General features: G+C 36.2%; 1 protein-coding gene across 6 annotated transcripts in view; it reads right to left on the minus strand.

The window, feature by feature from the left end:
* The window catches only part of Tent2 (terminal nucleotidyltransferase 2), a 53,895-nt gene that overhangs the window by 26,873 nt on the left and 4,931 nt on the right, over positions 1 to 22,091 (minus strand). For 4 of the 6 annotated variants that reach the window (XM_076927147.1, XM_076927149.1, XM_076927150.1 and 1 more), the window contains 9 exons: positions 18,439 to 18,612; positions 18,138 to 18,227; positions 16,428 to 16,665; positions 8,565 to 8,679; positions 8,385 to 8,476; positions 7,488 to 7,566; positions 4,660 to 4,729; positions 1,704 to 1,780; positions 1,244 to 1,372 (listed from right to left, as the gene is read on the minus strand). In XM_076927147.1, coding sequence (XP_076783262.1) covers positions 1,244 to 1,372; positions 1,704 to 1,780; positions 4,660 to 4,729; positions 7,488 to 7,566; positions 8,385 to 8,476; positions 8,565 to 8,679; positions 16,428 to 16,665; positions 18,138 to 18,227; positions 18,439 to 18,575 — 1,027 coding nt within the window. In that variant the 5' untranslated portion in view covers positions 18,576 to 18,612. Of the gene's footprint in view, positions 1 to 1,243; positions 1,373 to 1,703; positions 1,781 to 4,659; positions 4,730 to 7,487; positions 7,567 to 8,384; positions 8,477 to 8,564; positions 8,680 to 16,427; positions 16,666 to 18,137; positions 18,228 to 18,438; positions 18,613 to 19,158; positions 19,334 to 22,091 lie in introns of all 6 variants that reach the window. The other 2 variants (XM_076927148.1, XM_076927151.1) reach the window with 2 other exon arrangements.

Here is a 22,091-nt window from a genome sequence, read left to right on the forward strand (position 1 = left end):
ACTCTTAACCGCTGAGCCATCTCTCCAGCCCCCTTATCAAAACTTTTTAACAGCTAGAGTATACTGTCAATAATACTAAGACGTCACTAATTTTGAAAATGCAAAACAATTTAAAAATAGATGTTGGGAAGTTCTGCCCCAGGAACATGCTAGCCAATCATAATATTCTTATTTCTACCCACTGATAATTTTATCTCATTAACTCTTGTTCTTAGATTGTCTTTAGAATCTGTTCTAGGTGTTTTTCCTGTTAAGCTTTAATCAGTGATTTACTGAAATATGTGTAGTCTGTGACTACTAACAAGTTATCATAAGAAATGCTATGGTCTTTTTTTACTCTTTCGACATACAGAACACCTGTTTTTTTCATGGCAAAATTATATTTTAAAACATTCAGAAAGCTAAACAATAATAATTTATTCAACAACTTATCTTATAGGTAAGACTATGAAGGCAAAAGAAATGAAATATCATCATCAATATCATAAAAGCTAGTCAGTACTCACAGAACCCTCTAATGGCTGTAACAGTGTGACCAAAGAGTAGCCAGGCTCTGCCCTACAGAGTAAAAGCCCAAGTTCAGGCTTCAAAAACCCATCAATCCCAGGCCACCCTGGAAAAGTCCACCACCAAGAAATCCTATATAAAACCTGCCCCTCACTCATCCTTTACTCCCAAGCAGAGGCAGCCACCCTCAGTATTCTCCCAATGAATCTCTTGTATGAGGTTTGTTGTGCGGTATGACTTTGTGGTTGGTACTCCTTGGCTCTCAACTGCCATACCTTTCCCCTCAGAGCTCTAATGCTTGCACTGGGAGATACCCTCAGAGCTCTAATGATTACAGTTGGGGATAGCTTTCCCTTCAGAGCTATAATGCTTCTGTTGGTACATACCTTTCCCCTCAGAGCTGTAACATGCCTCAAATAAAAAATAGTCTTTCTGAACCCTCATCTGTTGCAAGACAGTGGGATCAACAATACAGTAGTGAAATGTCTTTAAATATTAAAGTACATATAAGAAAACTGTTAAATGATAAAAGCATATTGAAACTTCTTCATAATGTTTTCCAAAGAATGAAATTTCTGAAATATTAGTTCAGGGTAACAAAACAGGATAAAAAGTTGCATAGGCCTTAGACAGAGAACTTTTAAAACAATGCAAATCATAAATAAGCAAAAGATGCTGCAATGATGTTTATTTGAATTTCAGTTTTAAAAAGTGAAAAAGATACCATAATACTTACTTTGTAAATAGTGCAAAACCATCAATACAAGACTATAGCTGCTTAAAGTGCCACGACTGGCATCGTTTATCTCATGGTGACTTGCCCACTTCTTAATCACCAGCACTAGTGGACGAACTCGATTTTCAACTGCAAGTAAAATTAACACTTAAAAATGATCATATCAGTTTCTTTGAAAATGTATATGATTTCCTAATTCTCCGCCACTAAGAAACACTGCTTCCCTCTATGCTAAAGGTTACTCACTCTCAATGTGTTACTTAACAAGCTTACCTTAGCTTCCTTTAAACCATCATTTCCTTAAATACATATAGTAACATATTATCCAAAAAGCAAGAAACAGTTTAAGAAAACACAAGTAATGAGGTATAGCTATTTATTCTAAACATAGTTAAAGGGCCATAGAGAATATAGGAAAAACAGAATCTGGAGGTTATTTACAAACAAACCAAAAACTTACGGTATGCATAAGTTCTGAGAAGGAATGTGTTTCTAATTCCAACGGTATTGTTTACATTTAAGTCGAATTCCACACAACTATTTAAAAGAACAAAGGAAAACACACTTCAATACAAGTACTTGGAGGTGGACTATTAATTAAGCTGATTCTAATCTATCCACTGATGCAACATGGAATGAAAACCACCACAGACTGCCTTTTTAAAATGAGTCACTAAAATAGGAATATATACCTAGTGTACCATTTAAAGTAGTTTGGTGTGTATTAAAAATATAAACTAAAGTCCAAGGTCAGCCTGGTCTACAAAGTGAGTTCCAGGACAGCCAGGGCTACACAGAGAAACCCTGTCTCGAAAAAACAAAACAAACAAACAAACAAACAAAAAAAACCCTAAGATTACTATTTAAAAGACCAATAATATATTAATGTTTCTAATTACTCCAAATGAAGTTTTAAAATCTTGTAACCTTTTCTAGATAAACAAAATTCTATGACCAAAACATTCCTGTATAAACTATCCCACTAAGTTATATCTTCTCAAAGCATAGGTTTACCTATTTTCAAACAAAAAATAAAAAGACTAATAAAATTCAAGTTTTAAAAAACCAGTATCTATACAGCATATTCTTTCTAAAAAAGCTGGGAAATTCTATGTTAAATGCAGGTGTTGATGATGTAGAAAGAAATGCATTACTCAAAACATCATCAATGAATGCTTCTTTGAAGGAAAACTACCCAACTTTCAACAGAGAAAACAGGGCAATTATTATTACTATCTACAACAGGGAAAAATTACGTTATATAAATTAGTTCCACTTACACTCATTTTCTATTAGGTCTAATTTCTTTTAATACTACATTGTTCTATGAAAAGACTTCCAAAAGGGTAATGACTCAGCAAGTAAAGGTGCTTGTTGCGAAGCCTGACATCGTAAATTCAATCCCCGGGACTCCATAAAAGAAGAGAAGAACTGCATATACACTATAGTGTGTTATACATGCACACACCTACACTAAATAGATGTACTCCCGTCTTAAAACACTGTCAAAAAATTTTCTATTCATAATAAATGGATAGTAGTATTAGTGCTACAGAGATATAAAAAGCTTTGGGAAACTTATGGTGATAACAGCTACAGTCTTTATGTTTGTGTGATAAATGCCAGAGGCAATTGATATATCCTTTACATAACTCAATGCATCACAAAAGCATGTAGATTGAGACATGGAGAATTTCACTTTTTCAAAGGAGCTGTAGAAACATGTCAGCAGTAGATTACTTGCCTGCATGCATAATGCCCTATGTGAACTAGCAGAAAAATAATTTTCTAAAAATATGAACTGAATATCCACGATGTTTCCTCTACAGGACTAATCATAGGTTTCTCACACAAATTAATAAAAAAAAAAAAATTAAGTATAAGACCATTCTAAACAAGTGCTAACTACACTATGAAAAAGGGCATTTCTCTGCAGTATGAGAAAGCAGAATGTAACCTAGTCAAGCTCAGTTGAGAACTTGGGTATTAGACTAGCTCCAAGTTTTTGCCACACCTTGAACAAACAGAAAGAAGTTTTAGCAAGAAAACAACTCTTAAACATATAATTAACAAAGTTCAATCCTGTACATGCATGTGCATGTAATTTCACTGTATACACCAAGAAAACCTGCTTTATCACAATCCTATGTTTAGAGAACAGTTTATACATCTTTTCAACAATGAAGTAATCCATACTCAACTTCTCTTGTTTCCGCCTGGCTGTTCATGTTCTGAGACGGACACTCACTAGTAGGCCACACTGTATGTGGACTCATCATACTGCTGCCTCCAGCTCCACTGCTACACTACAACACTCGACTGTACCATTTACATTCTCGTGCTCAAATATTATGCAATATCTTCTAATACAATATTCTTAAGAATAGAACACAGGCTAGAAGAATATAAGGAAAAAGTTAAATTTCTGAAATTGTTTTTACAGTTTTTGTTGTCTATTATTCCCTGTACTCGCTATATCTTTAAGTGAAATATAATTTAATGATACTTAAAGTTACAACAAACCCTTTGACATAAATATACACCAAATTTTATCCAAAAAAGATAGATATGTTTTGGAGAATGCATTATGGGAGTTTTTAAATTTTAAACTGGGTCCTACCTGATTGGCCTGGATCTCACTGTATGAACCAGAGATTCTCAACCTCTGAGTTGCAACTTCTTTAAAGGCCAAACTACCCTTTCATAGCAGTAATCCAAGACCATCAGAAAATATGATTCATAACAGTATCAAAATTACAGTTATGAAGCAGCAGTTCTATGCTGGGGTCACCACAACTTAAGGAACTATATTAAGAGGCTACAGCATTAGGAAGCTTAAGACCCACTAGTGTAGACCAAGCCTGGACTCAAACCCACAGAAATCCATTTGTAAGTGTGCATCATTCTGCTGAGCTACAAGATAATCATTTTAAAACACAAATTAGATAGTTCCAAATATTCAAAATTCAAGCAGAGCAGCTAAGTTCAATTAAGCATGAAGACTACTCAGATTATTTCAAAATATAATTCTAAAGACAATGGGCATAGAGGAACACGCCTACAATCTCATCACTCAGGAAGTGAAAGCAGAAGAATCCAAAGTTCAGGGCTGTCCTTAGGTATATAATGACTTTTCAGCCAGCCTGATTCATGAGACTGTCTCAAGAAGAAAATAAGAGGAGGAACAGGAGAAGGAGGAAGAGGAAGAAAAGGGAGAGAAGAAAAGGAGAAGGAAGAGAAGAGGAAGAAGAGGAAGAGGAGAAGAGGAGGAGATTATTTAGAAAATTATTTCTAAAACCTTGAAGATAAGCTGTTGTGCTATAACACTGATTTCTCGGCTATCCATTTTAGGAGACTAGCCAACATTAATCTAAGCACCTGAAAAAAGAGGGGTGGGCTGGTTGGTAATTATTTACCTGACTTTATCCCTGAACTTCACAATTGGCACTTTTGCACGAATCAGCTGAGGTCTCTCAATATAGCCAGCTGAAGAAGAAAAGATAATGTGAGTATCTGCCAATGTTTCCCATTCATAATGTTCCAATGCACAGTTTCAAAAATAGTATTTTAATGAACTAAACCATCTTAAGAACAGGTATACTGTCCTTGAAAGTGAAGAATAAGGACACAAAGAGAGTTCTAGGAAGCCAGGGCTATAGTGAGACCCTGTAAGGGAAGAAGAAAGGAAGGAGAGTGTAGAGTGAATTCCAGGAAACATGGACTGCACAGTGAGACCCTGTCAAATGGGGTGGGGTAGGGGCAAGGAATGGAAATCAAGAGAAGGAAAGGGAGGAAAGAAAGAAGGACAGACAGACATCAAGTCCTTGTAAGAGTTGCCTATACTATTTAAAGGGCTTTAAGGGGTTTTTTGTTGTTGTTTTCAAAAACACAATCTAGTACATAGTAGTATCTATAAAGACATTCATTGGAACATCTGATTGCAAAAATAGCTAAAAGTAAGGAAATTGCTAGATTCTGGTATGACAAATAATAAGAAGGTAATCACAGAAATTTGTTGTGGCGGGCAGTGGTGGCGCACGCCTTTAATCCCAACACTTGGGAGGCAGAGGCAGGCGGATTTCTGAGTTCGAGGCCGAGGCCAGCCTGGTCTACAGAGTGAGTTCCAGGACAGCCAGGGCTACACAGAGAAACCCTGTCTCAAAAAAACCAAAAAAAAAAAAAAAAAAAATAAAAAAAAAGAAAGAAAGAAAGAAAGAAAGAAAGAAAGAAAGAAAGAAAGAAAATTAGTTGTAATGCTCAAATGTTTGCAAATTGGTGAGCCAAGAATAGATTCATTTATGATCTCAAAGAGGATAAAATATATAAACACATTTTTAATTTTATCAAAGAAATAAAGAATCTGTTGGAGAAAATAATACATGTAAATTGCAGGAAATTAGGAACTGCAGAGGTTAAGAGCACGTACTGCTCTTCCAGAGGACCTGAGTTCAGATGCTAGCTAATCTGAGAGCTAATAACAGTTTGCAACTCCAGCTCCAGAAAATCCAATGACCTATGCTGGTCTCCATGGCACCTGCACTTTTGTGCACATACCCAAACACAGATAATTAGAAAGAAAAATACTTTTTGAAAAAAATTGCAAACCTTTATCACAGGAGCAATGTTCTAAATTTTTAACTATCAAAAAGGACAAAACTAGATCTTAAAAAAAAAAAAATGTATGTTTTTGGTAGGAAGGGTAGTTTCATGTTTTCCTCCATGTACATATGTAAGTACACATGCATGTGAGTCCATGTGTGTGGAGCCCAGAGGTCAAAATCCAGTATGTTCTCTATAGTTCTCCAACATTTTTTTAAGAGTAAAAATAAGTATCAATGAATCTTATGCCCAATAACTGGACAGAATGGATGGTCATGGCCAAGACCCTCCTGTCTCTGTGCCACTCCTGACCCTAATGCTGGAGTTACAGACATAAACTACCACACTCAGCATGTTGTACATAGGTGCTAGAGATCTGAACTCAGGCCCTCATGCTTACAGTGGGCGCTTTCTCTATTGAGCTTTACCCCAGAGCCCTTTGTATTAGGTTTACCGTGGTAGGAATGATCAAAAATCTACTGACAATACGAATTACTCCATCATAGGTGAAATAACACAACAACTCCAATAAATAACTGATTTTTTTTCCTACAGCAAATCTAACCTATTCAAGGATAGTAACTTGTTACTTGACTTTATATTTCCCAATTCAAAGCCTTGTACATAAATATCTGTTTAAAAAATAGACAAAAATCTGTCCAGCATCACAACATTCTCTAACATTCAATGGAAGCAAATTCAAAGTAGAGTATATGATGGATTAGTATAGGTTAAAATTTAGTGAGTTCATTAAATAATAAAATCTTACAATTAAATGTCCAAGTCAACAATTTTGCTTTTTGAGGGGTGATATATCTGAGCCTCATGTTTAGAGCTCACATCTGTAGTATAAGTAAAGATGTACACTACTGCAAAATACAAGTTCTTCCCTTACAAAGACAGTTATGTAAGACCCTCAAGGCACACAAGCGGCCAGGCTGAGAACATTTAACCAACACTTCCCAACCCCTAGAATACTCTAAAGGCTATGATGGCTGGACCCAGGTCCTTGAGACAGCTACCCTCCTACGTTTCTCCCAATAAAACTTTTGTGAGAGGATTGTTGTGCATCTTCACTTTGTGGTACTCCTTGGCTCCCAATTGCTAGGATACCTTTCCCCTAAGAGCTGAAACACTTACACTATAAGACTATTTCTAATGTTTTTGTTGGTTTTTAGCTACTCACATACTTTCATTACAGCTAGCTGTTCATTCATGCCTATTTTCCAAAGCATCTAAAACCTTTTGAGAAAAAGGGAAGCTTATACATGTTCAAATCTCAAGATGCTTTCAATAGAATATTTTTCAAGTAAATTCAATAATGATTTACTGAATCATGCTTTTTAAATAAAAGCTACAAGCCAGAAGTTAAAAGAAGACAAAAGATAGGTGATACACACCTATCACTCCAGAACTCAGGAGGCTGAGAGGCAGAAGGAACACAAGTTCAAGAATACCCTAGGTGAGAGATATATATATCATGACCTTATCTTAAAAAGAAATAAAAAGAAGTTTAAAAGAATTTAGTTGGAAGAAGACAATCCACATTTTATCTATTCTCATCAGAAAATAAACAATTCTTACCAGAAAAATTAAGTGACCAACGTTTAAATAATAGTTACATCAGAAGGTGTATGAGACTTACAAAGTCTAGTACAGAAGTGCTTATGGACTAAGGTGAGTATATGTCGTGCTTCAGTCTTCTGATTTACCTGGAAAAAACACTGAAAAGTTAAAGTGTTTTTTCATTATTTTTCTTAGCTTGGAGTTTGATCTTTTTTCTTAAAATAACACAACAGCAAAACACAAACAGAAAGCATATATTTTTCTTTCAAGTTACTTTTTAGAATATGCACTACGAAAGTCAACCCTCCATGCTATCTTTCATATCCATATTCCACATCTCATCAACTATAAGAGGCTGTGTTGGGTAAGTTTACTGAATACCTATTGTGGTAGTACTAAGATATTTATTTTCAAAAGATCAGTTAACAGAAAATTCAAATAAATGTAATTCTCTAAGTAACACAACTGGTTCTTAATAAAAATAAAAACAAAAATAAAGTCAGTATCTTACAAAAATTGTTAAATTTAATAAATCACAATAGTCTTAAATTTCATTGAAGCCTTATTCCCCCCCACCCCCCAAAAAAAAAACCCTCAAAAGCCCACAGCATTTTCAAGGGGGTGGGGGAATAAAGATTTTAAAAGGGAATCATTAATAATCCAATATATCAAGAAGATAAATACTAGTACATGCTTTACTTTACAACATCCTGGTAAACATTCAACCCAGTGACATTTCATACGTAAGAGGTGTCATTTGAAAAACCAGACAGAGAAGCTAGCTCAAAAGCAATGACTGCTGGAGCTGTTCTTATGCACACCATGCTAGTGGTGCCTTACATGTGTGGGGCGGGGAAGAGGTCTTTCTGGAACTAGAGTAAACAGAAAATTCAAATAATTAACTAACATAAATCAAGGCCTACTCCTTTACTGGTGTATCATAAGAAATGACTTGGAGCCACGGCTCGGCACTTACTGGCTCTTCTTTAACAACTAAGCATAAGTCGCCATCACTGCTTCGGGCACCAAATCCATTTAAAGATGATCCAACCAAAAACAGTCTGCTTTCTAAAGAAGCAGAAGGAAACCGTAAGCAATTCTGCAGGTGTAAACAGGACAGACAGACAGCAAAGGCACGCGGAGAAGGCAGACATACGTGGGAAGAGCAGCTGGATCTCTCTCTGCAGCTGTGCTCTACAGAGTTCTTTCTTCTTCAAGTCACTTGCTTGCTGCTGACAAGTTTCAAACAACTCTAGTATCTGCTGACTCAACTTGAATACACCACAAAAGAAAACAAAACCAAAACACTTGTTCAGAAACTTATAACTACTGTACTAACCAGTATAAATGAATACTGACAGTATTTTAAAAATAAATACATATTATCTTCTTAACACTTTCTGACTCAAAGCTACTGTTACTCAAGTACAAAGAATGGCCTGGAAAACTATACATAAATTTTATAAAATAAAATACTATGTAAGTGACAGAAGAGTAGTCAGATAATTCATAATAAATATAATTATGGCTCATCAAACTAAAAGCCTTTCATCACTGTCTGCTTTTATGTGGACCATGAAAAAAGGATAAAATTGTATGCTTTTAAGAGTCAGGAAACCAAGTGAATAAGAATATGAAAAAGTAAGAATATGCAACAGGAACCATATACACATGACATATTCTAAAATATTCACTAAAGGTCCCCTTTTGAGAAGTTTGCTCAACCTCTAATAGTCACACTGATGAATAATACTACATGTAACAGATTTTAGGAAGTCCCCTGTCTTATATATTCACACAACCCACCCTCTATTTTTCGTAGCTTTCTTGGAACCCTGATACCTTGAGACGAAGCTGGCCTCTGCTGATCTTCCTTTGTTTAGGTACCTACCTAGTTAACATTATCCCTTCACCCCAACTCTCACTGTCACATAGGATGATAGGGTGATAAGTAATAGCCTTCTAATGTAGTAAGCTACATTTATCACAACATATTCTGAAATTTGTTTTACTATAATATTTTTCACTAGTGTACTCTCATAGCTATGTATTCTAGTACTGATATTTTAAATTCTAATATACTGCTTCATCTTTAATTTCCTGTTCTACTCGATTTATCACCCCCACCTCTAACATATCTTCTCTAGACCTAGTCAGGAGTCCCTTGAGACCTCGCTTTTCTTCCAAACCATCAGCACCTAAGTGGTCCTGATGTCCTTCCCTATACAGCCACTATCCCAGAATGCATCTCCTGAGCTCCTCTGTTATATCACCCACTACCAAGATTATCACTCATGCTCCAATGCCTGTGCTGGAAAATCCTTAACTGAAGGCAATACAACACTACCTTCTCTCTAAAATTAAATCTAACATATACAGAAAGACAAAACTGAGAAGCTTTTTAGAAACTAGAGTCTTTCAAATGCATGGTGTAGTAAGAGTTAGCCTAGCTTAGTATCCTTAGCCTTTATTCTCAAGTCTCTGGTTAATACTGTTCCCATTTTTCACTACTCCATTCCAAAATGTTTGCTGCCTTCTTCAAGGCCCCTAAACTTACTTTCACTTGCAGATAAGCTCACATTAAAATTTTCTAAGAAAAGCCAAGCGTAGTTGTGCACATCTGCAAATCCCAGCACTCAGAAGATGAAGGTAGGAGGATCAGGAGTTCAAGGCCATCCTTTGCTTCATAGGGAATTCCAGAACAGCCTAGGCTACATGAGACCCTGTCTCAAAGAAAAAAGGGAAAAACCTAAGAAAATTTAAAATACCAGATTCAATTCTTCATCTTGCTAAGACTTACAAATTAATATTCCTGAAGAAAATCTCACCTATTTCCTTCTTGCTATGTTCAAATCTATTCCCTCTACCAATACTTTTATATCCAAGCCTGTTGTTCACTTTAGGAGGACAAACAACTTCATCAGTTCTTACTCTCTTTTTTATTTTCAGCCTCTCCTTCTTAAGCCTCCTCTTAATCTATATATAACCATCCAAAGTCTCATTCATCATTTAAGATGTTATTTTTTATATCATATTCAGAATATTTAAGAAGATTCAAGAGCTGCTGACAACTAGACCATGAAACTGCCATGATTTTTTTTTAAAAACATCTGTGAATACCTGCCCCACAAGAAACAGAACAACTAGGAGAATAAAATAGATTAAGCCAAAGCCAAAACCAAACACTGGCAACAAATACAACATAAATGACTGAGTATCCTTCATGAATCCCTGATCTGACCAGTAAAGGTCAAACTCTAACACCAGAATGGTACAGTATCACAACAGTGAGAAGAAAGGGAAACAGCGGTAGGACAGCCCTTGAATCAGATACTCAGAAATCAAATGGTCTCTAGCTACTGCCTTTTGTTTCTTTCCTCTGAACTGAAGGTTCGCTATTGATATAGAATTGATGAGGTATACAATTCTAGTAGGAACCTTCACAAGCTATAATTTAAAATCAAATTCAAGAAGTCCTTTGAACGCTCAAGGACTTTAAAGGAAAGCCCCTTGTATAACAATCAAAAATTGTCAGAAACTGAAGTCTAAACAGAGCAAAGCCATGAGAAACAGAAAAGGTCTAGAGTGATTCTGACTACTGAGGATATCTGATAATGTTTGGAAACTATTTTGGTTACCATTACAGGTAGAGTTATGTAACTGGCATCAAAAGGCAAGGGATACAAGTAATCATCCTACAAGACACAAGGTTAACTGTCCCCTGGGAATATTTGTCTAAAGCATCAATAACGGAAAAGTCAAAGTTCCTGTTCTAAACAAAAGTAAGGAAGAGGTAAACAGAGAAAGAGCCCGAGAGCCTTGAGGCTAGCCTGCTCAACTTTCTCCATCTGAAAGCACAGAAAAAGTAGCCATCTTAATCAAACACAACACAGAGGGGGGGGAGGAAGAGAAGGAGGAAGGCAAGAAAGGAGGGAATGAGGCAAGAAAGGAGGGAGGGAGGCAAGAAAGGAGGGAAGGAGGCAAGAAAGGAGGGAGGGAAGAGAGGGGAGGGGAGAGGAGGAGGAGAGGAGAGGAGAGGAGAGGGAACTAAAATCTCAGGAAAAATAGGAATTAAAAAAAAAAAGAAAAAAGGTTTGAGAATACCTGAAAAAGATATGAAATAATTTCCATAAAGTTTTTCTAAGAAAAGAATGAGCAGAGAAACACTGCTAAGATAAAGCACATTTCCATGGAGACATAAGGACATTTTAACATATTTTTAAAGGCATTTTCTCATTTTAATTCGCTGGGATGACAACAACTTAAATTATACATATGGACACGACAAATTTTTTAGGAAAAATTCATGACAGCAGCAAAGTGCATGAAATTATTGACAAATTTATTTTTCAAAAGTTATGCAGTATGTATAGACTGGAATTCACAAATACTGATGTGAGAGACATCTAAATATGTGAGAGGCCTGGTATACTCAACATCTGTACTCCAGCACTTCAGAGCTGGAGGCAGAAGTGATAGGAGTTTGAGGTCACTCTGATATATAGATCGATATCGTATCTCAAAACAAAAATAAAGATATACCATACTAACAGATCACAAGACTATTGGTAAATATTTCAATTCTCTTGAAATAGATATGTAGAGTCAATATAATAATTTTTTAAGAAGCAGAAGACTTCTTTCTAGAAGTTAGAAAATGTGTGTTTTATTTGAAAAACTGAAAGATCAAGAATAGTCAGAAGGGCCAGGCAGTGGTGGCACACGGCTTTAATCCCAGCACTTGGGAGGCAGAGGCAGGCGGATTTCTGAGTTCGAGGCCAGCCTGGACTACAGAGTGAGTTCCAGAACTGCTAACTGAAGTAGAAGCAAGTACCCCAGACATCACAGTAGGTATGGAGTATCTGTTGCATCACATACTGAGGAAACTGCAGCAATGCTGAAATGAAAGTTACCATGGTTATACGGGAGCCAGAATGGTGCTTCTCTGTAATCCCGGCACTCAGGAAGCCATGGCTGGAGGGCTGTGAATCTGAGGCCACCCTGAGCCACAAAGCAAAGCCCTATCTATCCATAATCCTTACACACTATCTCACATATCATTTTCCCTGCCTTGTTACAACTTAATGCTGCAGCATCTCTTATCAGATACATTAATAACCTAAGATTGTCATCCTTAGTCCACCTTCAAGGCCACCTCATTCTAAACAAAACTCTATTCTGCAAAAAAAGTATCTTCCCAAAAATACACTCATTGTGTTATTTCATCTTTTCAAAAACTTTCAATGTCATTTGACTATGTATTCAAGGACCCAATCACTGCCTAATTAACTCACATTAAATACTGCATTCACTATACACTTTACAGGAGTAACATGTAATTGGTGATCACATTGCTAGCAGCAGTAGTCACTCAGTAAAATTATTAGTAATTACTGTCACAGATCATGTGCTATTACAGCCACATCTCAATGGGATCTCCCTATTCTTGACTTTAAGCACATTAAGCTCCTCCTCTCTGAATTTCTAAAGACATAGGTCAAATCTTGGTTTAACACTTAATAGATATGACTTTGAGCGAACTATTTAACTTTCTGAACTTGATAAAATTTAGGACCACAGCCATATGCCACTAGGATGTTGAAACTACATGAGTAAATATCCAAAGAGCAGTGACATTGGTAAACAGCAATTTTCTTAAAAAGTGAGCATTTAAGCTAGGTATGGTAGCACATACACACCTGTAATCTGAGCTTGCAGAGAGTGGAACCAAGAAGATCACGAGTTCAAAGCCAGCTGAGCTACACAGTAGATCCTAGCTGCAAACTAGTCACCTATAAGAACAAAGAGAACTGCTTTCCCTCGAGTTCTCACTACACAGCAGAGATAAAGTTACCAGTCAAGGAAATAGGTTCAAGTACAAATCTACCTTTACTTTTCTGAGGGAAACGCCTTCATTCCAATCAAAGTACATTTGTGAGAAATTTTTCTGTATGACAAAAATTTTCTATGTGCAAAAAAGATATGGAACCACATCTTACCATATGACTTATTACCAACTAATATGAATTCTACTTTATTAAATCTACAAAGATTCAACATATTCCTAGGCTATATGTAAAAGTAAGTTCTCTGGTTCGCTCCAGTAGCCTACTACAAACATAAATATATACAAAATATATTCCGATATCTATAAATAAACTCATTTTAAATGTCCTACTAGCATGCATACATTTAAAACCCATATACAGTAACTATTTATATTCAGAGAATTCACTGCATTTGCCTTTTAACAGACTTTCACAGTATGGTATCAGGAGTTAAACTTAGAAAGCAAAGCAAAGAAGGACTGGAGGAGTGAAGAAAAAGAGCAGCACAACATCCCATGTTGGTGTTCTCATTTTAATTTGCTTTCTCATCTTTCTCACTGATTTTGTCTACTTCACAGTAAGGAAAATGTTGGCATAGAAGGGATAAAGTCTTTTTAATAAATAATCCTGGGACAAATAAACCAACCATGGGAAAATACAGTTGGAGTCTACTTCTTACCATATATATATATATATATATATATATATATATATATATATATATATATATAAATTACAAATGGATCAAAGTCCTAAATACAAGGAAAAAAAATAAAAATTCTTAGAGCACATTCTAGCACTCAGGAGAATTATGTGAGCTCAAGATTGGTCTATATATCAAGTTTCAGGCTAGCTAGAGCTACATAATGAGACACTGTTGATAGGTAGGTAGGTGGATAGACAGACGGATGGATGGATGGATGGATGGATGGATGGATGGATGATAGATTGATCTTATAATAGGCACCAATATTCAACATACTGTACTGAAAAATGGTTTCTGACATTCAACAGTAATAGCATAAGCAACCAAAGAAAAACTAATAAACTAAACTACCAAAAAAATGAAAATTTTTGTGCTTTGAAAGGCATCACAAACTGGGCGGTGGTGGTGCACGCCTTTAATCCCAGCACTTGGGAGGCAGAGACAGGCAGATTTCTGAGTTCCAGGCCAGCCTGGTCTACAGAGTGAGTTCCAGGACAGCCAGGACTACACAGAGAAACCCTGTCTGGAAAAACCAAAAACCAAAAACTAAAAACTAAAAACCAAAAACCAAAAACCAAAACAACCAAAACCAAAAAAAAACAAAAACCAAAAACCAAAAAGAAAAAAAAAAGAAAAAGAAAAAAAAAGGCATCAAAATAAATCTAAAAATACAATCACAGAAAGACAAAACATTTGCAAATCATCTAAGTGCAACTACTTAGAATATATAAAAATAACTCTTACAATTCAGTAATAAAACAATAACCTACTAAAATCTGGACAAAGAATCTGAATGGACACTTCTCCAAGGAACACACAAATGTCCACCAAGTTAAAAAAAAAAAAAGAAAGAAAGAAAGAAAGAAAGAAAGAAAGAAAGAAACAAACTAACTCAGTATCACCAGACATTAAGGAATTGAAACTGAAACCACCGTTACACCAGAAGGCTCCAATAAAGAGGCAAGTTAAGGATAAACCTTGACAGTAATTCAGTGTGTGCCTTGCATGTTGAAAGCCCTGGATTCCATCTCTAATAATACAAGGAATTGAGAGACAGACAGAGAAGGGTGGGAGAAGAGACAGACATAACTAAATCTCACAGGGACATAAACAAAGTTGAACATCTGTATACATGTAAAATCCAATTTATAGAACACCTAGGTAGTTCCTAAAAGGTTGAACGTATTTTACCATATTACCCAACAATTTCACTTCTGTGTACATATCAAGAGCAAAAACACATATCCACTCAAAATTCTGTATATAAGATATCTACAGCACCATTATTAACAGCCAAAGTAAGAAACCTAAAAGTCCATTTTTTTCTACACGAAAAAAAAGCATTATTCAGCTGAAAAAATGCAGTTCCAACACTCACTGAAGCTGAGGCAGGAGGCTAGTGTGTTCAAACCAGCCTAAAACTACACAGCAAGTAGTCTCAAAAAGAAAAAAATGAAAACAAATACACATGGATAAACCCTAAAACCATTATGAAAAAACTAGACACAAATGGCCATAGATCCCATGATTAAATTTACAGGAAGTAGGAAGGAAAGTGAATACTGTTGAGGTACAAGTTTTGGTGGAGTAGTGAATATGCTTTGGAAATAGGTAACTACACAACTTCATGTATGAACCTCCTGATTTGTACATTTGAAACGGGTGAATTTCAATCTAAGGCCAGCTTGAAGTACACAGCAAGAGTCTGTAATAAAAGGAATAAGAAAGACAGGGAAAGGAATTTTACTGTAGCACTCAGAGAAAAGAATGACAGACATTATGCACCTTTCCCAATTACCTACAAGTGCCTCACATTCACTAATATAGCTGAGGAAAGCAACATTCTTCTACTGTGATATTAAATAACTCTTTGTTCCCAATGTTAACATTATTTTCCAAGGAGGAACAAATGCTTCCATTTAACCAAGATAACCAAAATCTTTCTTGATCACACCACTTAAATGTGATTAAATGTATATTTCCCCAGAGAGCATCCAAAAAAACCAATGCTTTTTAGCATTTTATTACAAGTCCCATATGAATGACCATGTTTTCTAAGAACACATTGCACTGGGTGCACTGGAACATACTTTTCATCTGAGCACTTGGACACACACATAGGCAGATCTTTGTGAGTTCTATCTCGACCAGCCTGGTCTACAGAGTAAATTCTAGGACCACCAGAGCTACAAAGAGACCTTGTCTCAAAAAACCCACTACCACCAATTCATTCATTCATTCATTTAAAAAATAAAAGTTTGCAAGAGAATTCTCTAACAACTAAGAAATCAAATGTTGTAGGTTCTAATCCCAAATGTTGTAAGTTAGAAGAGATCTGATCCTGAAAGATATACTTATGACAGGAAAAAAAAATCAGTGACATTTAGAAAAAAAATAAATGTAGAAAATTAGGTATTCCTGATCCTTTTAATACATTCTTTATATGAAACTTCAAAAGGCAAAGGAACAACTGTATTAAAATTACCTTATCTTTGGCCTCAGGCAGTGTGATTTCTCTAGGTTCTAACAGTGGAATTTCTCGAAGAGGTGGAACACATCTGACTATATCTGGTACATAGTGTGTGTGAAACAACGGTGGCATGGAATATCTTCGGTCACCTGATAAAGGCACTAGTGGGTTGATTATAGTTGGCTCTTGGTGGGGTGAATGGAAACGCTGCCGTTTACCATCAAGAGGAAAGGCTTTCTCATCGCTTATTCTCCTGAAAACAAGCAAATATACCTTAGTGACTAAAGTCACAACTTCCTGACAACAGAAGCATACAACATGGAAAGAGATAACAACATTATGACTCTTTAGAAAAGGCAGCATTGTTAAACTCCTTAGTGGACTTTTACTATTTACTTTCAGCACAAGAAATGTCCAATGCCTGACAAAAATAAAGATAATTAATAATATGCATTTGAACTACCAAAATGAGTCACCATATTGAATACACTATAGAAAAATGGCTACTGATGCATTATACAATCACTAAGAATTAAAGATAACTAACAAAAGGTTAAGTAAATTGAGTAATATACAGTGATACACACACATGTATTTTTAAGGGCCTCTGAACAGACCTATGTTCTGGCTCATCGGTGGGGTGGGAGAATGGACATTTTTATAAAGGCTATAGCAGGTATAAGACAACAGGAAACACTTGAAAAAGCTGCATTTCAGATAATGTGTATTAACATAAATGTCTTAGGCATGATTAAAGTATTCTGGTTACATAGGTTACATGTATTTTTATAAGGAAAAGGCTGACATGTTTTGGCATAAAGTTAAAGTAATGCCAACAATTTTCTTTCCTGTAATTCAGGGGAAATGTGAGAGTGGGAAAAGACAAAACCAACAGCTGAGGTCTGCAACCAATGAATCCAGCAAAAGAAAACATAGATGTTCATTATACCATCTTTTATATATTTCACAAAGTTCAAAAATTTTCAAACAAACAAAAAAATTAGGTCAGAGCAGAAAGCCTGCCAAGCTTTTCCAAAGCCCTGGGTTCAAACCACAGTACCAGAAAGGAGGGAGATAAGTTGACAAGGAAAATGATATTTATTAAGCTGTTCACATAAAATATCTATGTCACAGAAAATGGTCAAATTCCTTTCTAATTCTAAAATCCTTTAGGCCAACACCATCTAAAGGTTTTATTATTACACTGCTCCTCTGGGATTCTTCCAACTCTTCTATCTTTGCAGTCTCACAAAAATAACTGGAACTCCTGCTCATAAGTAAAAGTATACAGGGCTAGACACATAAATGTTCATTGGTTATTTTTAATACTGAAAGTAATTACATCATACACACTGAGTATCTTCAAATTAAAATACCAATTTTAATTTTAAAAGATATCTCTAACTCTGAACTAATGGAACTTTAACTCATGGCTACTAAGGCAATTTCAAAAAATATACAAATAAAACCAATGAAGTCAATATTCTTAGAATCAGTATATACCTTTTCCAATGACAATCCAGAAAATTTGTAATGTTAAACTTAAAGCCTTGGTTCTAGAAGCAGAAAGCTAGATTTTAAATTCCAGCTCTACCATCTGTGTCTGCATCCTTCAGCTTTTGTATAAAGAAATTAATAGGCTACACTGTCCATATAATTTTATACAACTGTTACATAGTTCCTAGGACTATAACATTTATTCTAAAACACTGGAGAAATACTTACTTCCTTCCTCGAAATAAAGGGGATGTTGAGGTCTGTATTGGACTGACAGTTCCATATGTCAGGGGCTGTAAGGACACAGCTCTAGACAAGCTACCAAAAGCAAAGAACAATAGTAACATGAATATTTTTCCTTAGAACCAAAAATTCCACACAAACTAAATATTTTACTAGTCAAAAAACAAAACAAACAAAAACCTCAAAGTTTAATACTTTTTTCTTTATTTTCAAATGCTGAACACAAAAACTTTTTATCAAAGAGAAAACAACTTAATGACATGGTTCAATATAACACCATACTTACTCTACATTTTGAAAGTTGAATTGTGCATCTATAAGTTGCTGGTGTGAATAAAGAGTTGGTGAGAGAGCAAAGAAGCTGTTATGCTGTTGGTGGGTTGGAGTGAAGGGTGGACGACCCAAAATTGAGTTTGGGAACATGCTCTTGTTCACTAAAGGTAAACATGTATTCTTCTACCTATAATTTAAAAAGATAATACTATATTATTATAGCTTAGATAAGTATCTTCTACTTAAAACAATCAGCTATCAAATTAGTCATCTCATTTGCAAAGTTATTTCTGATAGTTTAAATAGGCTTTAAGTTCTACTATAAATAACAAATCACCGATAGTTAAGTTAAAATCTAAACTACATTTAAACACTTTCAATATTATGCAGGTTTCAAATTTTCTGATAAATATACTCTATTAAGTTTATCTTAACAGCAACAAATCTTTTATCACCACTATCCTAACAACAAATCAGTCAAGAAATTTAATTAAATTGCTCAGATTGTTATATTTATTCACAATCTAAGTAATAAAAAGGTACAAGCTATCATGTGATAACCTGACAAGGATATGATACTTTATGTATCTGAAGAAATGAGGAATGTATGTCACCTACCAATTCATAAAATTCCAAGATTCTTCTCAATGTCTATACATAAAAGACACAATAAAATAGTGTTGTTCCACAGAGGAAGAAAAACTATCAAGGACAATCAGAGCACCTCACTAACCTAGTAAGATACTAGATGCTCAGGCTGGAGCGATGGCTCAGTGGTTAAGAGCACTGACTGCTCTTCCAGAGGTCCTGAGTTCAATTCCCAGCAACCACATGGTGACTCACAACCATCTGTAATGGGATCTGATGCCCTCTTCTGGTGTGTCTGAAGATAGCCACAGTGTATTCACCTACATAAAATAAATAAATAAAATCTTTAAAAAAAAAAAAAAAAAAAAAAGATACTAGATGCTCCTTTTTAAAACTTTTTCAATGACTAATCCAGCAAAACTGTAGTCCTCAAAGGGACAGGTAAGGTAACAAAGTAAAAATGATACTCCCTGGCCAACTTCTTAAAATAGGCAATTAGAAAATTCTCAACTGGGCTGGAGAGATGGCTCAGTGGTTAAGAGCACTGACTGCTCTTCCAGGGGTCCTGAGTTCAATTCCCAGCAACCAAAAGGTGACTCATAACCATCTGTAATGAGATCTGATGCCCTCTTCTGGTGTGTCTGAAGAGATCAACAGTGTACTCATATACATACAATAAATAAATTTTTTTTTTAAAAACCTCTTAATTGAGGAGCAATGTATAACATAACAATAAGCAAAATGATATGATGCAGTAAAAGGGTCCTCCATGAAAAAGAAAATAACTTACTAGCTTATCTACAAGAAATGTTAATAGCTGCCAAGCACATATATCTTCTAAATGAGGTCCTGAGTTCAATTCCCAGCAACCACATAGTGGCTCACAACCATCTGTAAAGTGATCAGATACCCTCTTCTGGTGTGTCTGAAGACAGCTACAATAAACTTATATACATAAACTAAATAAATACTAAAAAAAGAAAGAAAGAAAGAAAATCATTGAACAAATAAAAAATTGTCCTGGACTAAAAATTACACATACACACAGATGGAATTCCAGAGAAAAACAATTTATCAACATTCCAGAGGAAATATTAAGTTGGGGATCAAAATGTCTCTGGACTTTAATAGCAACAGTGGAAGCCACAAGACACAAATTAACGCCTTTAACTCTTTAAAGGTTAAGTAAAACATTCTTAAACCACAAGGATATCCCTGTCTATAGGGAAAAGGAAAATATTTGTAGATATGCAGGGTAAAAAAAGAAAGATGAGGCAAAGTGACATACACTAGTAATCCCAGTATTCAGAAGACTAAGGTGGGAGATGTAAAACTGTTTTAAGCCACTAGTGACACAGAGGCAAGTGGATTCTCAAGAGTTCAGCGAACCCTCTGCGCTGGGCCCTCTGCGCTCTCTACCTGCGCGTTCGAATCCCGCTCGGTCCAGTCTGTCTCCTGTCTCCTCCCGCATCTCATGGGAGGGGGGAAAAAGAGTGTGTGAGTGTGTGTGTGTATGTATGTGTGTGTGTGTGTGTAGTTTCAAGCTCGCTCAGTTAACATAGTGAGATTCTCAAAAGAAAGAAAACTCAGACTAGAATAAATTCCCAGAATGATAGAAAAGGGAAGTTGACAGTTGCTCAGTCAGAGAAAGATGATCTTAATAATCAAGAAATGCAAATCCTGGCTATTTACCTTGAGAGAAAAGATTTGAGTGGATGGTCGTCAGCTGACATTTATCCTAAAAGGTTCAGAACTAAGTGTTTTAGTTAGGATAGATGACAGAGGTTCTGGTTAGTCAACAAAGTGATGGACTGGGTATTAGGACTATCTTGTACCTCACTGGTACAAATTGGCATAATTATGCTCTAATTGTATTTTGAGAGAAAAGTTTCATTTTAACAGGAAGGGTGATATGTAGGAGGAGCTAAGGTGGGAGGAGTACTGAGAGGAAGAGATGGAGTAAGAAGAGGAGGAGGAGAAGGAGAGGAGAAGCTAGGTAATGAGAGAGAGAAAGAGGGGGGAGACAGGGAAGCAAATGTTCATGTATCTCCACCAGTCAAAGATAGTTGATATATCTAGGTTGGGTAGTGGGTTACACCTCTGATTGAACATTACCCAACTTATAAAGCCTTTCATTAACATTTTTAAAAAGTATATAAATGCAAAAAGGAAAAGGGGGCATGGGATAGGGGTTTCCTAAGGGGGGGGGGGAATGGGGAAAGGGGATGGCATCTGAAGTGTAAATAAAATATCCAATAAAAAATAAAACAACTTTGAGATATCATCTTATCCTAGTCAGAAAGACAAAGATCAACAAGACAATGAAGAACAAATGCTGGGGGGCTGGGGGGGGAAGGGACCCTCACTCATTCACTGTGGGATTACAAACTGGGGGAAGGGACCCTCACTCATTCACTGTGGGATTACAAACTGGGGGAAGGGAACCTCACTCATTCATTGTGGGATTACAAACTGGGGGGAAGGGAACCTCACTCATTCACTGTGGGATTACAAACTGGGGGAAGGGAACCTCACTCATTCACTGTGGGATTACAAACTGGGGGAAGGGAACCTCACTCATTCACTGTGGGATTACAAACTAGGGGAAAGGGACCCTCACTCATTCACTGTGGGATTACAAACTGGGGGAAAGGGACCCTCACTCATTCACTGTGGGATTACAAACTGGGGGAAAGGGAACCTCACTCATTCACTGTGGGATTACAAACTGGGGGAAAGGGACCCTCACTCATTCACTGTGGGATTACAAACTGGGGGAAAGGGACCCTCACTCATTCACTGTGGGATTACAAACTGGGGGGAAGGGACCCTCACTCATTCACTGTGGGATTACAAACTGGGGGAAAAGGAACCTCACTCATTCACTGTGGGATTACAAACTGGGGGGAAGGGAACCTCACTCATTCACTGTGGGATTACAAACTGGGGGGAAGGGAACCTCACTCATTCACTGTGGGATTACAAACTGGGGGAAAGGGACCCTCACTCATTCACTGTGGGATTACAAACTGGGGGAAAGGGACCCTCACTCATTCACTGTGGGATTACAAACTGGGG

The sequence above is a fragment of the Arvicanthis niloticus genome, chromosome 29, assembly GCF_011762505.2.
Source record: "Arvicanthis niloticus isolate mArvNil1 chromosome 29, mArvNil1.pat.X, whole genome shotgun sequence".
NCBI classification, from domain to species: domain Eukaryota; kingdom Metazoa; phylum Chordata; class Mammalia; order Rodentia; family Muridae; genus Arvicanthis; species Arvicanthis niloticus.